This window comes from Entelurus aequoreus, linkage group LG19 (assembly GCF_033978785.1).
Source record: "Entelurus aequoreus isolate RoL-2023_Sb linkage group LG19, RoL_Eaeq_v1.1, whole genome shotgun sequence".
NCBI lineage: Eukaryota > Metazoa > Chordata > Actinopteri > Syngnathiformes > Syngnathidae > Entelurus > Entelurus aequoreus.
In genome coordinates, this window is record NC_084749.1 from 15,950,112 (window position 1) to 15,966,994 (window position 16,883).

The 16,883-nt window shown below is 37.2% G+C and overlaps 2 protein-coding genes across 2 annotated transcripts in view; one reads left to right on the forward strand and one right to left on the reverse strand.

Annotated features, from left to right (window-relative positions):
- dynlt2b (dynein light chain Tctex-type 2B) overlaps positions 1-16,883 on the forward strand; it is a 74,511-nt gene that overhangs the window by 23,786 nt on the left and 33,842 nt on the right. The window lies entirely within an intron of this gene.
- nmur1a (neuromedin U receptor 1a) overlaps positions 8,034-16,883 on the reverse strand; it is a 42,799-nt gene continuing 33,949 nt past the window's right edge. The window contains exon 4 of the mRNA XM_062028022.1: positions 8,034-8,452. Within this exon, the coding sequence (XP_061884006.1) occupies positions 8,067-8,452 (386 nt within the window). The 3' untranslated portion in view covers positions 8,034-8,066. The remainder of the gene's footprint in view (positions 8,453-16,883) is intronic.

A 16,883-nucleotide genomic window follows, 5' to 3' on the forward strand; every position in this document is an offset into this window, starting at 1 on the left:
AACACCCAACTGCGCCCAAGACCCAACCTCCGGGCTGATGATTTTAGGTTGTCCTGAAGAATTTGGAGGTAATCCTCCTTTTTTCATTGTCCCATTTAAAGCACCAGTTCCATTGGCAGCAAAACAGGCCCAGAGCATAATACTACCACCACCATGCTTGACGGTAGGAATGGTGTTCCTGGGATTAAAGGCCTCACCTTTTCTCCTCCAAACATTGCGGGGTATCAATTTTTGTTTCATCAGACATCACACGTACAAAGATACGACCTTCTGGAGGAAAGTTCTGTGGTCATCATTGCTGTATGTATACTTTTGACCCAGCAGATTTGGTCACTTTTTCAGTAGACCCATAATAAATTCATAAAAGAACCAAACTTCATGAATGTTTATATGAGTTGTAAAAAGTATTGGAAACTCAAGAACAGCCATGACATTATGTTCTTCATAAGTGTATGTCAACTTTTGATCGCGACTGTACACTCCTGTGTGACATTTTGAGAATAACTTTGCATCCAAATCGAGTAGTATTTTTCAAAGTTAATATAAGTTTTGAAAGCATTGACAGCATTAATTCAAACTGCCAGTGTTGAAAATCACAATTGTCAAACTGCTTGTGCTGGCTTCTAATAACACAATTTCAACTGCATAATTAAAACCTTTATTATGTAAACAGGTCAGTCCATAACACAAAGGCACAACAAATTCAAGACGTTCAGCGACACTTTTATTACGTTTACATTAAAGCTCTCAGTACACTTACGTCAACGGGAAAGTCTTGTAAAAAAAAAAAACCCAAAAAAACAATTTGGTGTGTCAACTACAGCGTCATCAATAAATCACATAACCCATAGACTTTTTTGCGATTTTACACGTTTCCACACCACCTGAAAAGATGTACAAAGCTATTAGCCATGACCACAATGACACTAAACGTCAAGACTAAACAACAAAACAAGGCAAATTGACAAGCAAATTTGTGTAAACGTGCACATAAATAGGAGCAAATACATTAGGACGTCAACGTGACCGTGCTGTGGTTTCATTCATTTGCTCATGGAGCACATATTCAACACAAGCACCAATTACATATACTCATATCAATCCAACAGAGTACCGCATTTTTCAGACTATAAGTCGCAGTTTTTTTCATAGTTTGGCCGGGGGTGCGACTTATACTCAGGAGCGACTTATGTGTGAAATTATGAACACATTACCGTAAAATATCAAATAATATTATTTAGCTCATTCACGTAAGAGACTAGACGTATAAGATTTCATGGGATTTAGCGATTAGGAGTGACAGATTGTTTGGTAAACGTATAGCATGTTTTATATGTTATAGTTATTTGAATGACTCTTACCATAATATGTTACGTTAACATACCAGGCACGTTCTCAGTTGGTTATTTATGCCTCATATAACGTACACTTATTCAGCCTGTTGTTCACTATTCTTTATTTATTTTAAATTGCCTTTCAAATGTCTATTCTTGGTGTTGGGTTTTATCAAATACATTTCCCCAAAAAATGCGACTTATACTCCAGTGCGACTTATATATGTTTTTTCCCTTCTTTATTATGCATTTTCGGCAGGTGCGATTTATACTCCGGAGTGACTTATACTCCGAAAAATACGGTACTCATATCAATGCAATAGAGTACTTTTAAACAATGTGCTGTACCTCCTGGCAGGAATTGTTTTATTTTTTTTTTTTAGCAAAAGCCTTTACATTTATTAATGACGACAAGTCTAAATAAGACAAATAAGAATGGGGTTAAAAAAAGAAAGTGATACAAAGTGATACCAAGAAGAGTCAGACAAGCACAATGGAGTCAGGAGTCAATACAATTCAAACCTCCCTCCCAGTTTGTTTACATTTAATTTGCCCTTTGCTTGTGCATGCTGTAGCTGTAGTATTTTAAGACATGATGCTAAGTAGTCCAATTGTGAAGGACAGGATTTTTTTTTTTTAGCTTCATGCAATCCTTCACATTATTTAATAGAACCCCTGGCAAAAATGATGCAATCGCCAGACTTAAAGGATGTTCAGTCCGTTGTTTAATTTTGTAGGAAAAAAAACACATAACAGACATGACACAGAACTAGAGATGTCCCATAATGGCTTTTTTGCTGATATTCCGATATTGTCCAACTCTTAATTACGATACCGATATATACAGTCGTGGAATTAACGCATTATTATGCCTAATTTTGTTGTGATGCCCCGCTGGATGCATTAAACAATGTAACAAGGTTTTCCAAAATAAATCAACTCAAGTTATGGAAAAAAATGCCAACATGGCACTGCCATATTTATTATTGAAGTCACAAAGTGCATAATTTTTTTTTAACATGCCTACAAACAGCTGCTTGGGATTTGGGACATGCATGAGGAGGTTGGGGTGGGCGGGTTTGGGGGGCGGGGGGTGTATATTGTAGCATCCCGGAAGAGTTAGTGCTGCAAGGGGTTCTGGGTATTTGTTTTGTTGTGTTTATGTTGTGTTACGGTGCGGATGTTCTCCCGAAATGTGTTTGTCATTCTTGTTTGGTGTGGGTTCACAGTGTGGCGCATATTTGTAACAGTGTTAAAGTTGTTTATACGGCTACCCTCAGTGTGACCTGTATGGCTGTTGACCAAGTATGCGTTGCATTCACTTGTGTGTGTGAAAAGCCGTAGATATTATGTGATTGGGCCGGCACGCAAAGGCAGTGCCTTTAAGGTTTATTGGCGCTCTGTACTTCTGCCTACGTCCGTGTACACAGCGGCGTTTTAAAAAGTCATAAATTCTACTTTTTGAAACCGATACAGATAATTTCCGATATTACATTTTAAAGCATTTATCGGCCGATAATATCGGTAATCTCTACACAGAACGATTAATTTCAAATGGCAACATTCTGGCTTTAAGAAACACTAAAAGAAATCAAAAAAATTAATTGTGGTAGTCAGTAACAGTTTCATTTTTCGTTATAGCAGACTGAAAAAAATGATGGAATCACGTCATTCTAAGAAACTAATTTTAATTTCCAGAGCCAACACCTGCATCACATTAAATCTCTTCATTAGTCTGCAGTAAATATGAGTGTTTACACCTTGGAGAGCTGTTGCACCAGGTTGATTAACACGAATCATGGCTCCAACACGAGAGATGTGGATTTTCAAAACAAAGGAGAGAATCATTAACTTTATTCAAGAATGTCAATCATCACGCAATCTTGCAAAAGGATGTTGGTTGTTCATAGTCAGCTGTGTCTAAAACCTGGACCAAGTAGTAACAACATGGGAATTTTATAAAAGGCGAGGAAAACATCAACACATCGAGACAGGAAACTTCAAGCAATATGCCTTGAAAACTGGACTGCAAAACAAATGAAGTACAAATGGGTGGAAACTGGAGGGAGCGTCTGTAACCGAACTATAAGAAAGCGCCTAAAGGAAATTAGATTTAAGTACAGAAAAGTTTAAACGATAGCCGTTATTACCACCTAAACCAGGGGTGTCCAAAGTGCGGCCCGGGGGCCATTTGCGGCCCACAGCTAATTGTTTACCGTTCCGCCACACATTCTGGAAATACTATTGTAAAAATAAAAAATAAAACATTAAAAAAAGTGGAATGAGGTGAAATCTAACGAGAAAAAGTTTCAATGTTGACACAAAAGCTGCCATGCAGGCTGTTTTTTTTCCTTTTGTCTTTCTTCATTTGTCTTTTTTTTTGCCACTGCTCAAAAAAAAAAAAAAAGACAAAAAATCCATCTTATAATGAATTATTTTCAGGGCTCCAATTACTTCAAATATTTCACTTTAAAATGTTATATGTGGTAAATATTGCATATATTGTGTAGTAGCCATATAAAAAACATCAAAGTTTTCTTTGACAAAAGCGCATAAAACTAACAAAATAATAGTTCCAGCATAAAATCGACAGATATATCTGAAGTTGATCTCGTAACTTAAGTGTTGAAAGTAAAAGAAAAACCTAATAAAAATGTATCACTTTATGAGTGGGGCACCTTTTGGATCCCAAATATATTTAGTGATTTTTTATTTATCTTTTCACTGTGATTACTCAAAAATATGAAAGAATTAAAATCAATGGTGTCCTGCATTATTGATCTTTTAGGGCTCTGATTACTAAATACTGCATATTTCAGTTTTACTATAAAAAAACTAAGTTGTTTTTGACAGAAAAGCCATAAAACATTTTTTTTTAAATTAGTATTACTTTATATCAACTTGAAGTTGATATAGAGATTTACTGTAAGCGTTAAATAATTTAAAAAAAATTATAATCTGACTTATTTTTAACATTTTAATGACTGAGACCCTATATGGTCCCCGGGACCCCTAAAGGTAAAATAAATAAAAAATGCATATATTTTGTCATGGTTTGAAAATGAAAAATATCAAAATGGCCCCCACATGCTTTAATTTTTCCGTGTGCGGCCCTCAGTGGAAAAAGTTTGGACACCCCTAACCTAAACAGAAAAAAACAAGGTTACAATGGGTTAAGGAAAAGCAATGGATGACTGGATGAAAGTCATATTCAGTGATGAATCGCAAATCTGCATTGGGCACGGTGATGATGCTAGAACTTTTGTTTGGTGGCTCTCCAATGAGATTTAGGAAGACGACTGCCTGAAGAAAACATCCACATTTCCACAGTCATTGATGATACACTATATTGCCAAGAGTATTTGGCCACCCATCCAAATGATCAGGGGTCAGCGGATGCTGAAGCGCATATTGCAAAGAGGTCGCCGACTTTCTGCACAGTCAGTTGCTATTAGCCCACGTACAGTACGCAGAGAGCATCATGGAATGGGTTGCCATGGCCGAGCAGCTGTATCTAAGCCATACATCACCAAGTCCAATGCAAAGCGTCGAATGCAGTGGTGTAAAATTAAAAGTAAGTTAAAGTTAAAGTACCAATGATTGTCACACACACACTAGGTGTGGTGAAATGTGTCCTCTGCATTTGACCCATCCCCTTGTTCACCCCCTGGGAGGTGAGGGGAGCAGTGAGCAGCAGTGGTGGCCACGCCCGGGAATCATTTTTGGTGATTTAACCCCCAATTCCAACCCTTGATGCTGAGTGCCAAGCAGGGAGGTAATGGGTCCCATTTTTATAGTCTTTTGTATGACTCGGCCGGGGTTTGAACTCACGACCAACCAATCTCAGGGCGGACACTCTACCCACTAGGCCACTGAGTAGGTCGCCACTGGACTCTAGAGCAGTGGAGACGCGTTTGCTGGAGTAATGGATCATGCTTTTCCATCTGGCAATCTGGTGGACCAGTCTGGGTTTGGAGGTAGCCAGGAGAACGGTACATTTCGGTCTGCATTGTGCCGAGTGTGAAATTTGGTGGAGGAGGAATTATGGTGTGGGGTTGTTTTTCCAGATGTTGGGCTTGGCCCCTTAGTTCCAGTGAGTTCCTATGTGAGTCAAGGCAGGTGGCCAAATACTTTTGGCAATATGGTGTATGTGGCTGGATGTCAGGTAATGGCACTGGGGAAATGGCTGCCATTACATCTTCAGTGAATGCACACGTTTATGTAGACACTTTGGACACTTTTCTTATTTCAATCATGGAAAGGATGTTTGGTAATGATGACATCATTTTTGAAGATGATAACGCATCTTGGCGTAGAGCAAAAACTGTCAAATCTTCCTGGAAGAAAGACGCATAAGGTCGACGTCATGACCCGTACGTAGTCCAGATCTCAGTCCAAATAGAAATGTGTGGTGGAAATGAAAGAAGATGGTGGATAACAAGACACCAACCTGCAAAGCTGATCTGACCACAGCAATCAGGGAAAGTTGGAGCAAGATTGATGACGGGTTCTGTTTGCTAATAAGTCCATGCCTCTGAGACTGCGGGCTGTTATAAAAGCCAAATGAGGTGCAACAAATTGCTAGTGGTGTTTAGTTTTTTTTAGAGGTGAATGCTTAAAATGTAATATCGGAAATTATCGGTATCGGTTTCAAAAAGTACAATTAATGACTTTTTAAAACGCCGCTGTACGGAGCGGTACATATCCGGTAAAACACGGACGTAGGGAGCAGTACAGAGCAGTTGCGTCTCCCAGTCCGCAGCCCCTCTCCTCTCCCCTCTCCCTTCCACACACAACACAGGAGTTGACGACTGCAGCATGGGAGGTTTACTGGCGACGCTTGATGACCTCATCAAACCGCCGCGAGCGCAGCATAACAACAACAAGAGTGTGTTGTTGCCGGTGCTGTAGCCGTGGCTAACAAGCGAGCTCGCTCGGTGACTGACTAACGACACCATGTCTATGGTTTGGGATTATTTTAAAGTGTGTCTGACGGATAAAAAACTGGCAATTTGCAATGACTGCAAAAAGTTGGTTATGCGAGGAGGAACCAAGGCGTCTTCCTTTTAATACGAGCAATTTGATCTCCCACCTCTTCAAGAATCATAAGGAGATACACCGTGAATACAAGCGGAAGATGGATGTGAGCCCAGTTTATAATTTCCTGTTATACAGTATACCAGGCAGTCTTGCACTAAATGAGGACTATGTTATTGTTTACTTTATTACTCTAGTATACTCTGGACTGAAGCTGTGTGCCTTCATTGTTTTTGTAGCTGTTGTTTTGAGGCATGTTTAAAAAAATAAATAAAATAATGCAATTTGTGAAAGTCAAAGTATAGCATTTCCCATAGTTGTTGTGAGTATCAGGATTATCTCGGGGAGAGCATGTCCCAAATTCCAAGCTGCTGTTTTGAGGGATGTTAAAAAAAAAAGAATGCACTTTGTGACTTCAATAATAAATATGGCAGTGCCATGTTGGCACTTTTTTCCATAACTTGAGTTGATTTATTTTGGAAAACCTTGTTACATTGTTTAATGCATCCAGTGGGGCATCACAACAAAATTAGGCATAATAATGTGTTAATTCCACAACTGTATCGGTTGATATCGGAATCAGAAATTAAGAGTTGGACAAGATCGGAATATTGGATATCGGCAAAAAAGCCATTATCGGATATCTCTAGTTTTTTTTGGTTTGTTTGTTTTCCATTATTCCATATTTTTTTCCTCAGTATTGATTGCATACTTGCCAACCTTGAGACCTCCGATACCGGGAGGTGTGGGGGGGGGCGTGGTCTGGGCGGGGGCGTGGTTGGGGGCGTGGTTAAGAGGGGAATATATTTAAGCTAGAATTCACCAACTCAAGTATTTCATATATATATATATATATATATATATATATATATATATATATATATATATATATATATATATATATATATATATATATATATATATATATATGTATATATATATATATATATATATATATATATATATATATATATATATATATATATATATATATATATGTATGTATGTATAAAATACTTGACTTTCAGTGAATTCTAGCTATACATATATATATATTTATTTTATTATACATATAAATAAAAGAAATACTTGAATTTCAGTGTTCTGGAGGCTATCCAGTAGATGGCAGTATTGTCCTGTTTAAGAGTGTCACAACATTGCTGTTTACGGCAGAAGAACTGCTTTACGGTACACTAAACGTGACTGCTGTTGTTGTGTGTTGTTACCGCGCTGGGAGGACGTTAATGAAACTGCCTAACAATAAACCCACATAAGAAACCAAGAACTCGCCCTCGATCATTCTACAGTTATGACGTCATTGGGCAGGCAAGCTGTTTATATTGTGGGAAAGCGGACGTGAGAACAGGCTGTCCCCACTCAGGTCCGCATTGAGCTGGAGGGGGCGTGGCCTGAATACCGGGAGTTTGTCGGGAGAAAATTTCTGCCGGGAGGTTGTCGGGAGAGGCGCTGAATACCGGGAGTCTCCCACTAAAAACGGGAGGGTTGGCAAGTATGGATTCCATACTTTGACTCTGATCTAAAAACGAAACTGTTACTACCACAATTTTCTTAAAACCAAAAAGTTGCCATTTAAAATGACTATAGTTTTGTGTCATGTCTGTTACAAAAATGAAAAGACATGAAAGAAAATCCAATCCTGCCGATTCCATAATTTTTTGCTGGAATTGTAAAATCCTAACATGTGAAAGTGGCCTCCTCTTTCACTGCCTGCTCTCCTCCTTCTGCCTCGCCCTCCGCCACATTGGCTCCACAGCTCTGCGGGGCGTCGTTGAGGGTGCTGCGCAGCGTCACCCGGGTGAGACTGAGAGAGTATTTCCTCGGGCCGACGTGGTGCGGCCGATGGCACATGACCTCCTTGAACATTTCTCGAAAGCGCGTAGACATCAGGTTGTACAAGATCGGGTTGACGGCGGAGCTGAGGTAGAATAACACTCCAGAGAGGATGTGCACGTACTGGAAGATTTGCAGTTGGTTGTCGGTCCAATCGCTGATGAAACTCCAAAGCAGGCGGTCGGTGTGAAACGGGGCCCAGCAGATCCCAAACACCACCACTAAAACAACTGCAAAAAAGCACAACAATAGACTTTTAAACACATTTGTTAACCTAACCCTAACCAAATAACTCTAAATCAAGTCTTTGTTACTTAGAATATGTTCCCCTAGTGTCCAAATGACTCTTAAATCAAGTCTTTGTTACTTAGAATATGTTTCTCTAGTGTCCAAATAACTCTAAATCCAGGCTTTGTTACTTAGAATATGTTCCCCAAGTGTCCAAATAACTCTAAATTCAGTCTTTGTTACTTAGAATATGTTCCCCAAGTGTCCAAATAACTCTAAATGAAGTTGTCGTTACTTAGAATATGTTCCCCTAGTGTCCAAATAACGCTAAATTAAGTCTTTGTTACTTAGAATATGTTCCCCTAGTGTCCAAATAAGTCTAAATTAAGTCTTTGTTACTTAGAATGTGTTCCCCTAGTGTCCAAATAACTCTAAATTAAGTCTTTGTTACTTAGAATATGTTCCCCTAGTGTCCAAATAACTCTAAATCAAGTCTTTGTTACTTAGAATATGTTCCCCTAGTGTCCAAATAACTCTAAATTAAGTCTTTGTTACTTAGAATATGTTCCCCTAGTGTCCAAATAACTCTAAATTAAGTCTTTGTTACTTAGAATATGTTCTCCTAGTGTCCAAATAACTCTAAATTAAGTCTTTGTTACTTAGAATATGTTCCCCTAGTGTGCAAATAACTCTAAATTAAGTCTTTGTTACTTAGAATATGTTCCCTTAGTGTCCAAATAACTCTAAATCAAGTCTTTGTTACTTAGAATATGTTCCCCTAATGTCCAAATAACTCTAAATCAAGTCTTTGTTACTTAGAATATGTTCCCCTAGTGTCCAAATGACTCTTAAATCAAGTCTTTGTTACTTAGAATATGTTCCCCTAGTGTCCAAATGACTCTTAAATCAAGTCTTTGTTACTTAGAATATGTTTCTCTAGTGTCCAAATAACTCTAAATCCAGTCTTTGTTACTTAGAATATGTTCCCCAAGTGTCCAAATAACTCTAAATTCAGTCTTTGTTACTTAGAATATGTTCCCCAAGTGTCCAAATAACTCTAAATTAAGTCGTCGTTACTTAGAATATGTTCCCCTAGTGTCCAAATAACGCTAAATTAAGTCTTTGTTACTTAGAATATGTTCCCCTAGTGTCCAAATAAGTCTAAATTAAGTCTTTGTTACTTAGAATGTGTTCCCCTAGTGTCCAAATAACTCTAAATTAAGTCTTTGTTACTTAGAATATGTTCTCCTAGTGTCCAAATAACTCTAAATTAAGTCTTTGTTACTTAGAATATGTTCCCATAGTGTGCAAATAACTCTAAATTAAGTCTTTGTTACTTAGAATATGTTCCCTTAGTGTCCAAATAACTCTAAATCAAGTCTTTGTTACTTAGAATATGTTCCCCTAGTGTCCAAATAACTCTAAATTAAGTCTTTGTTACTTAGAATATGTTCCCCTAGTGTCCAAATAACTCTAAATTAAGTCTTTGTTACTTAGAATATGTTCTCCTAGTGTCCAAATAACTCTAAATTAAGTCTTTGTTACTTAGAATATGTTCCCCTAGTGTCCAAATAACTCTAAATTAAGTCTTTGTTACTTAGAATATGTTCCCCTAGTGTCCAAATAACTCTAAATTAAGTCGTTGTTACTTAGAATATGTTCCCCTAGTGTCCAAATAACTCTAAATTAAGTCGTTGTTACTTAGAATATGTTCCCCTAGTGTCCAAATAACTCTAAATTAAGTCGTTGTTACTTAGAATATGTTCCCCTAGTGTCCAAATAACTGTAAATTAAGTCTTTGTTACTTAGAATATGTTCCCCTAGTGTCCAAATAACTCTAAATTAAGTCTTTGTTACTTAGAATATGTTCCCCTAGTGTCCAAATAACTCTAAATTAAGTCTTTGTTACTTAGAATATGTTCCCCTAGTGTCCAAATAACTCTAAATTAAGTCGTTGTCACTTAGAATATGTTCCCCTAGTGTCCAAATAACTCTAAATTAAGTCGTTGTTACTTAGAATATGTTCCCCTAGTGTCCAAATAACTCTAAATTAAGTCGTTGTTACTTAGAATATGTTCCCCTAGTGTCCAAATAACTGTAAATTAAGTCTTTGTTACTTAGAATATGTTCCCCATACTAAAGTCTTACCATTAATTCTTCTATTTTTGGCTTGTTTGTATTGTTTTCCCAGGGACGCAATTCGTAAATCACACGCTGGGCATTTGTATGAGGAAGCGCATGTAAAATGTCAATTATAAAAAGACAGGGCTTTTAATATAAAATATTACCACAAAGTTATTCCTAGCATCTTACTGCTCTGTCACTGATAAGAATGTAATGGCAAATTATACACAAAGTCCCCCTAAGCAGTCTTGTGTTAATGCTAGGCTTGTGAGTAGAAGTACTGGGATCAAATCCGGACATGTGTTTGAAAGTTATGTAAAGATATGTTCATTTTTCATAACATTTTGAATCAAATTATGTAAAATTTTGATTGAAAACAATTAATTGTTTCACATTAATGGCAGGATGGGCCTCAAATTGAATTTCTGCTTAGGGCCCCTGGCTTTACTCATAATATATTCATACCAAATACATTAGTTTATGCACATTATGGTAACATTTAAATAATATTATTATGCATGATACCAAAATAACATTTTTACAGTTTTTGTCTGCATTTACATACCAGCAGAATTGTCATCTAGTTACCAGTAAAGAGATTGACACTCAATTTTTTTCACTGCAACCAAAATAACCCATAATGCAAAATGCAACCATAACCCATAGTTTACTGAAATAAACTGCCACAAAAAACTACATTTTCATAACATGGTCACTATTGCCTAGTTTCTCTTGTTATATTCTTATTTTTACTGTTATATTTTTATTCTTATTGTTGCTTTTTATTTTTATTCTTATTGTTGCATTTTCTATTTTATTTCCATTTATACCCCCATTATTTACTTTTTACTTTTTAAATTCGATCTCAATTCTGTACACTGCTGCTGGAATTTTAATTTTCCTGAGGGAACTCTCCTGAAGGAATCAATAAAGTACTATCAATTGTTGCGTCTGACCAGCCTTTCCTCCCAGGGAATTAAAGTCACTGGTCAATCCCAAATTCTTTCAGATGACATATATGCAGAGTAAGAAGGACCATCAAGACAGAATAGGAATATTATCAAGTTTTACTAAAGCTTCAGGAGACCAGCCCGCACCAATACATTCATACCGGCTTCTCGAATTGGTCTAACATTCAAACGGAAGAGACAACTTCTTGAATACGAAGAAAGTCCCCCACCCTGTCCAGAAAGGAATACAGCCTCTTTGTTCTAAAACAGATAAGATATAAATGGAGTACTCCAACTCCTACATTCCAAGTCTTCAACGTAAAGCACACAGTTTACTTGCGGACATAAGATACAAACACAGAAAGAGTACAAATGGAAAAACACTAGCTGCTCTAAACATGACTATGAATAAAGATCTATCTATCTATCTATCTATCTATCTATCTATCTATCTATCTATCTATCTATCTATCTATCTATCTATCTATCTATCTATCTATCTATCTATCTATCTATCTATCTATCTATCTATCTATCTATCTATCTATCCGTCCAGTTACAATTTTTTTTTAATAGTTTGGGGTCTTTTACTGGTGTGTTGTCCCACCAATAAGGGTATTTATCTTCTCACAAATAAGTTTTTTAAACAATGAATTGTGTTCAAAACTAAATGATAATTATGTGATAATAAGTGATGTAAAACCATTTATTTTAAAATCAGATTAATCACACTTTTGATTAATCTTGATTAAGCACGGTAATTTACTTGCTCGCATCATTTGAATTAACTTTTAAAAAAAACTAAAAAATGCTTTGACACAAATTGTAAAAATGTCCTACACAAAGATCTTTAAAATATTTCCCTTAAATGCATCGGAGTTGTTTCTTTAAAACTTTAAATTAGATTGGGTGAATCTTACATGATTAATGCGTTCATTATTATGATTAATCACATGCAGTAATTAACTGTGACAGCCCTAATACTGTTCTCATTAAGTAGTCATCTAATTTCGACTGGATGGAAATCACACAATATCACTACTTCTTATCTCTCGGCCTAAGGAACAACGAATGATGATGTCATCTGCTCGGCTTGTTCTGACCTTGTCTTTCCTTTTGCCCTAATTGATGGACATCTTTTCAACGTTTACTTGATAATATTTGAACAAGCTTGCTTGGAATACTTCAAAGCCTTCCCCTCATTCTGTATTTGTGGAGCCTAAGAAGACAGCAGAACTGCTGGTTGATTACACAGCTTTGAAGTATTTCTGTGATGGAAGGTTTGAGAAGGATAACGCCGATACAGCCGCATTGTTCTAGTCAAGTCCCATTTATGCACATTTTTTCTAGATGTTGGTAGAACAGAAGATCATTATTAATTCACATCCATGGGCTGCAAAACTGTAAATCAATAGACGTGGGTGTTTGCATTCTGATAGATAATCATCTCTGTGTTTGCTTTCATCGCAGACATACGAAGACATGAAACGTAAAGGTGGTCAAATGCTGTGATGTAAGGCAGTGGTCCGCAACCACCGGGCCGCGCAAGAAATTAAAATAAATAAATAAATAAATACATAAATAAAAAAATTAAATCAACATAAAAAAACACAATATATACATTATATATCAATATAGATCAATACAGTCTGCAGGGATACAGTCCGTAAGCACACATGATTGTATTTCTTTATGAAAAAAAAAAAAAAAAGGAACTTTTAGACTTAGACTTAGACTTAGACAAACTTTAATGATCCACAAGGGAAATTGTTCAAAACATCAACTTTACATCAACTTTCCCATTTCCCGAAAGGAAATACACCCTACGTTTCAATCAAAAAACTGCCCAGGTGTATAAAGTTCCACAGGAACTATTTTAGTTCCTAGTAGCCAGTAGGGTTGGGTATCGTTTGAATTTGAACGATTCCGATTCCGATTCTTTGTTTCGATTCCGATTCCTGACGATTCCCGGTTCCGATTCTTCTTGTACCATGCCGGGATCAATGTGTTTGACAGGTAGTTCCTGGAAGGTGGTATGTATTTTGGGTTGAGAGTTTTCACCATATCCCTGCAAACATAAACAAACATGTAATGTTGCTGTTACTGTTTAGCCCAGTATCAATTATCTTAGCTCTAACGTTATTGCTTATTGCAATAAGGCGCTTTTGGTAGCCATCCACAAGCTTCTGCTTGAATTTTTGACCACTCCTCTTGACAAAATTGGTGCAGTTCAGCTGAATGTGTTGCTTTTCTGACATGGACTTGTTTCTTCAGCATTGTCCACGCGTTTAAGTCAGGACTTTGGGAAGGCCATTCTAAAACCTTAATTCTAGCCTGATTTAGCCATTCCTTTACCACTTTTGACGTGTGTTTGGGGTCATTGTCCTGTTGGAACACCCAACTGCGCCCAAGACCCAACCTCCGGGCTGATGATTTTAGGTTGTCCTGAAGAATTTGGAGGTAATCCTACTTTTTCATTGTCCCATTTAAAGCACCAGTTCCATTGGCAGCAAACAGGCCCAGAGCATAATACTCCCACCACCATGCTTGACGGTAGGAATGGTGTTCTTGGGATTAAAGGCCTCACCTTTTCGCCTCCAAACATATTGCTGGGTATTGTGGCCAAACAGCTACATTTTTGTTTCATCTGACCACAGAACTTTCCTCCAGAAGGTCTTATCTTTGTCCATGTGATGTCAGATGAAACACAAAACGAGCTGTTTTGCCACAATACCCAGCAACATGCAGAGGTGTGGACTCGAGTCACATGACTTGGACTCGAGTCAGACTCGAGTCATCAATTTGATGACTTTAGACTCGACAAAATGTAAAGAGACTTGCAACTCGACTTAGACTTTAACATCAATGACTTGTGACTTCACTTGGACTTGAGCCTTTTGACTTGACATGACTTGCTACTTTCCCCAAAACCCAACGATTAAAAAGTTATTTGGGAGCGCGCCGCTCCGTATTTTTCATTTTCTTCGTCTGTGTCTATCAGCGTGTTGTTCCTGTCAGCGTGTGTGCTCTCAATACAACAGCCAATCAAATTAGATCTACGTTGTTTTCATCCCACAGCTCTCATCCAATCAAAATGCAGGACAACCAATGAAGAAGAATTGTCAAACAACGCGGCAGTGAGAAACAATTATGCCAAAGTTAATTTCGTTCGGGTATTAAAACTACGACTTGGTCAACAAAAAACGAATTGCCGTATGCAAATCACGCAGTTCGAATATTACAGATGGAGACGCAACAACTTCCAACTTCGTTCGACATTTGAAGTTGCACAAAGAAGGGTAAGTTTTGAATGAAAGATAACGTTTATTGGCTAAGTAACGTGACTTTTATTTGCTGTGTAGTTAAATCAGTGAGGCTGGGAACTCACTGCTAACGTTATAACCATAGACATCTTATAAGGGCACGCAGCATCGAGCGCTACTGCCTACAGGCGCAGACGAGACGCGGGGCCGCCATCTTGGAGTGGTGATCCGCTCCACCCAGTGCAATTCATTTGGCAGGAGCAATGAACTGTCAGCGCATTCATTTTACCTCATTGAATACCACTGATTTTCACGCGTTTTTTTGTTATATATGTAGCTATGATAAAGGACACATGTTTTGGCGTGTTTTATTATTCATAGTTTGCTTAACAGTAATATAATATTCTTATACGCTATAAGTGACCAGACGTCCCAGATCAAAACTGGGAATATAATCCCAGAGAAGGGGGGAAAAAAACGGTCAGCTATTTTTAAATTGAAGAAACAATATGATTAGGTTATATATACATGCGTATATCCTACATAAACAATGTATGAATACATTAGATATCTATATATCTTACAGACTGTATCTCTGTTGCTGCAGCAGCAGAGAGTTTATTCTGTCTTGACACTTTGTATTGATATTTTGTATTACATTCTTCCCTTAAATGATCATGTTTACAGTGATTGTTATATATGTATTTTTTATGTATGTCGCTTTGGATAAAAGCGTCTGCCAAAAACTTCCTCATAAACATATATAAACACCTGAAAATCTTTATATCAGCTAAAACCACCAATTTGTTTCACTAGATTCAGAATAAAACCAAATTCTGTCTTATCCAACAATGTTAGTATTTGAATATTGTTACTTGAAGACTTATTCCTGGTTACAATTATACTGATAAGAAAGAATTGTCTTATATTTTGCCTAAAATGAGAATGCATCATAATCAGTGGCGGCTGGTGAATTGTGTTTTAGGTGGGGCTGAAAGTTTGTAAACCAAACCCTTGTAGGGGGGGTCATCCTCCCCCAGAAGATTTCTTTGTGATTTTCACATAAAAATATTGAAGATCTTTGCTCCTTCTCAGCTCTGTGGTAATATTATTTTCATAAATTACAACCAAAAGTACATTAATGTTAAATCTTACTTGTGAAAAGTAATCCCCCGATTCCTATTTTCAACAGTCCGCTCATTTGAGCAGGAAAACGCTGAACACCGTCTTTGTTTTCTACCTGTCAACTGTCAGTTTAGGCTGCTCGCCGGCTCCTCATCACCACATTAAGATGGCGGCTAAATTGCTCGCGTCACAGCAACCAATGCTGCGGCTCCTTATAAGATGTCTATGGTTATAACGTCATTGCAAACACAGCAATCTGTTGCGTCCACTGCAGTTCGCTACCTTATTCATACTTTTTGTCAAGTGATTTTTTTTAAGCAGGGTTGCATGAGGTACCTATACATAACGTTACGTTAGTCAATGTATCACACACAGTAACGTAACGTTAGACGGCGGTCAGCAGCACCGCATATTTTAGCCACCTACAAAAAGACAAACATAGTCAAATAAAGGTCAGTTAAAATGTATACTATATTAAGAATATGTGTACATATTGCATAGGGCCCTGACATCTAAAAAGTACAACTGTGTTCATTGTTTTGTTCATGTTTTTGTTATGTTTTTCATGTGTACGCACACATTAACACACATACAGTATGAGATGAGATCAATGAGATAAGGTAAGAACAGAATAGAAACTGCTGTGGGACTAGTTACAATACAATATGCCATGGAAATACAATGTTAACACGTTTGTGCAAATAAGTACAGTTGCACTTGTTTTTTCAAATGTGTTTATTCTGTAAAGGAATGAGTTAAATGTTTAAAATGACTGGTTAATAGTGCTATTATGAAGTGCAGTGTCAGCACTATTTTTTTCCTGCAATTTCAAATGCACTTGTTTTAATAAATAAATACAGCGTTTTAAAAGCATACACAATCTGTGTAAATATATTAGTCTGTGGTTAAAAGGACTTGAAATGACTCGTAATTCAAAATGCAGGACTTGGGACTTGACTTGAGACTTTCCA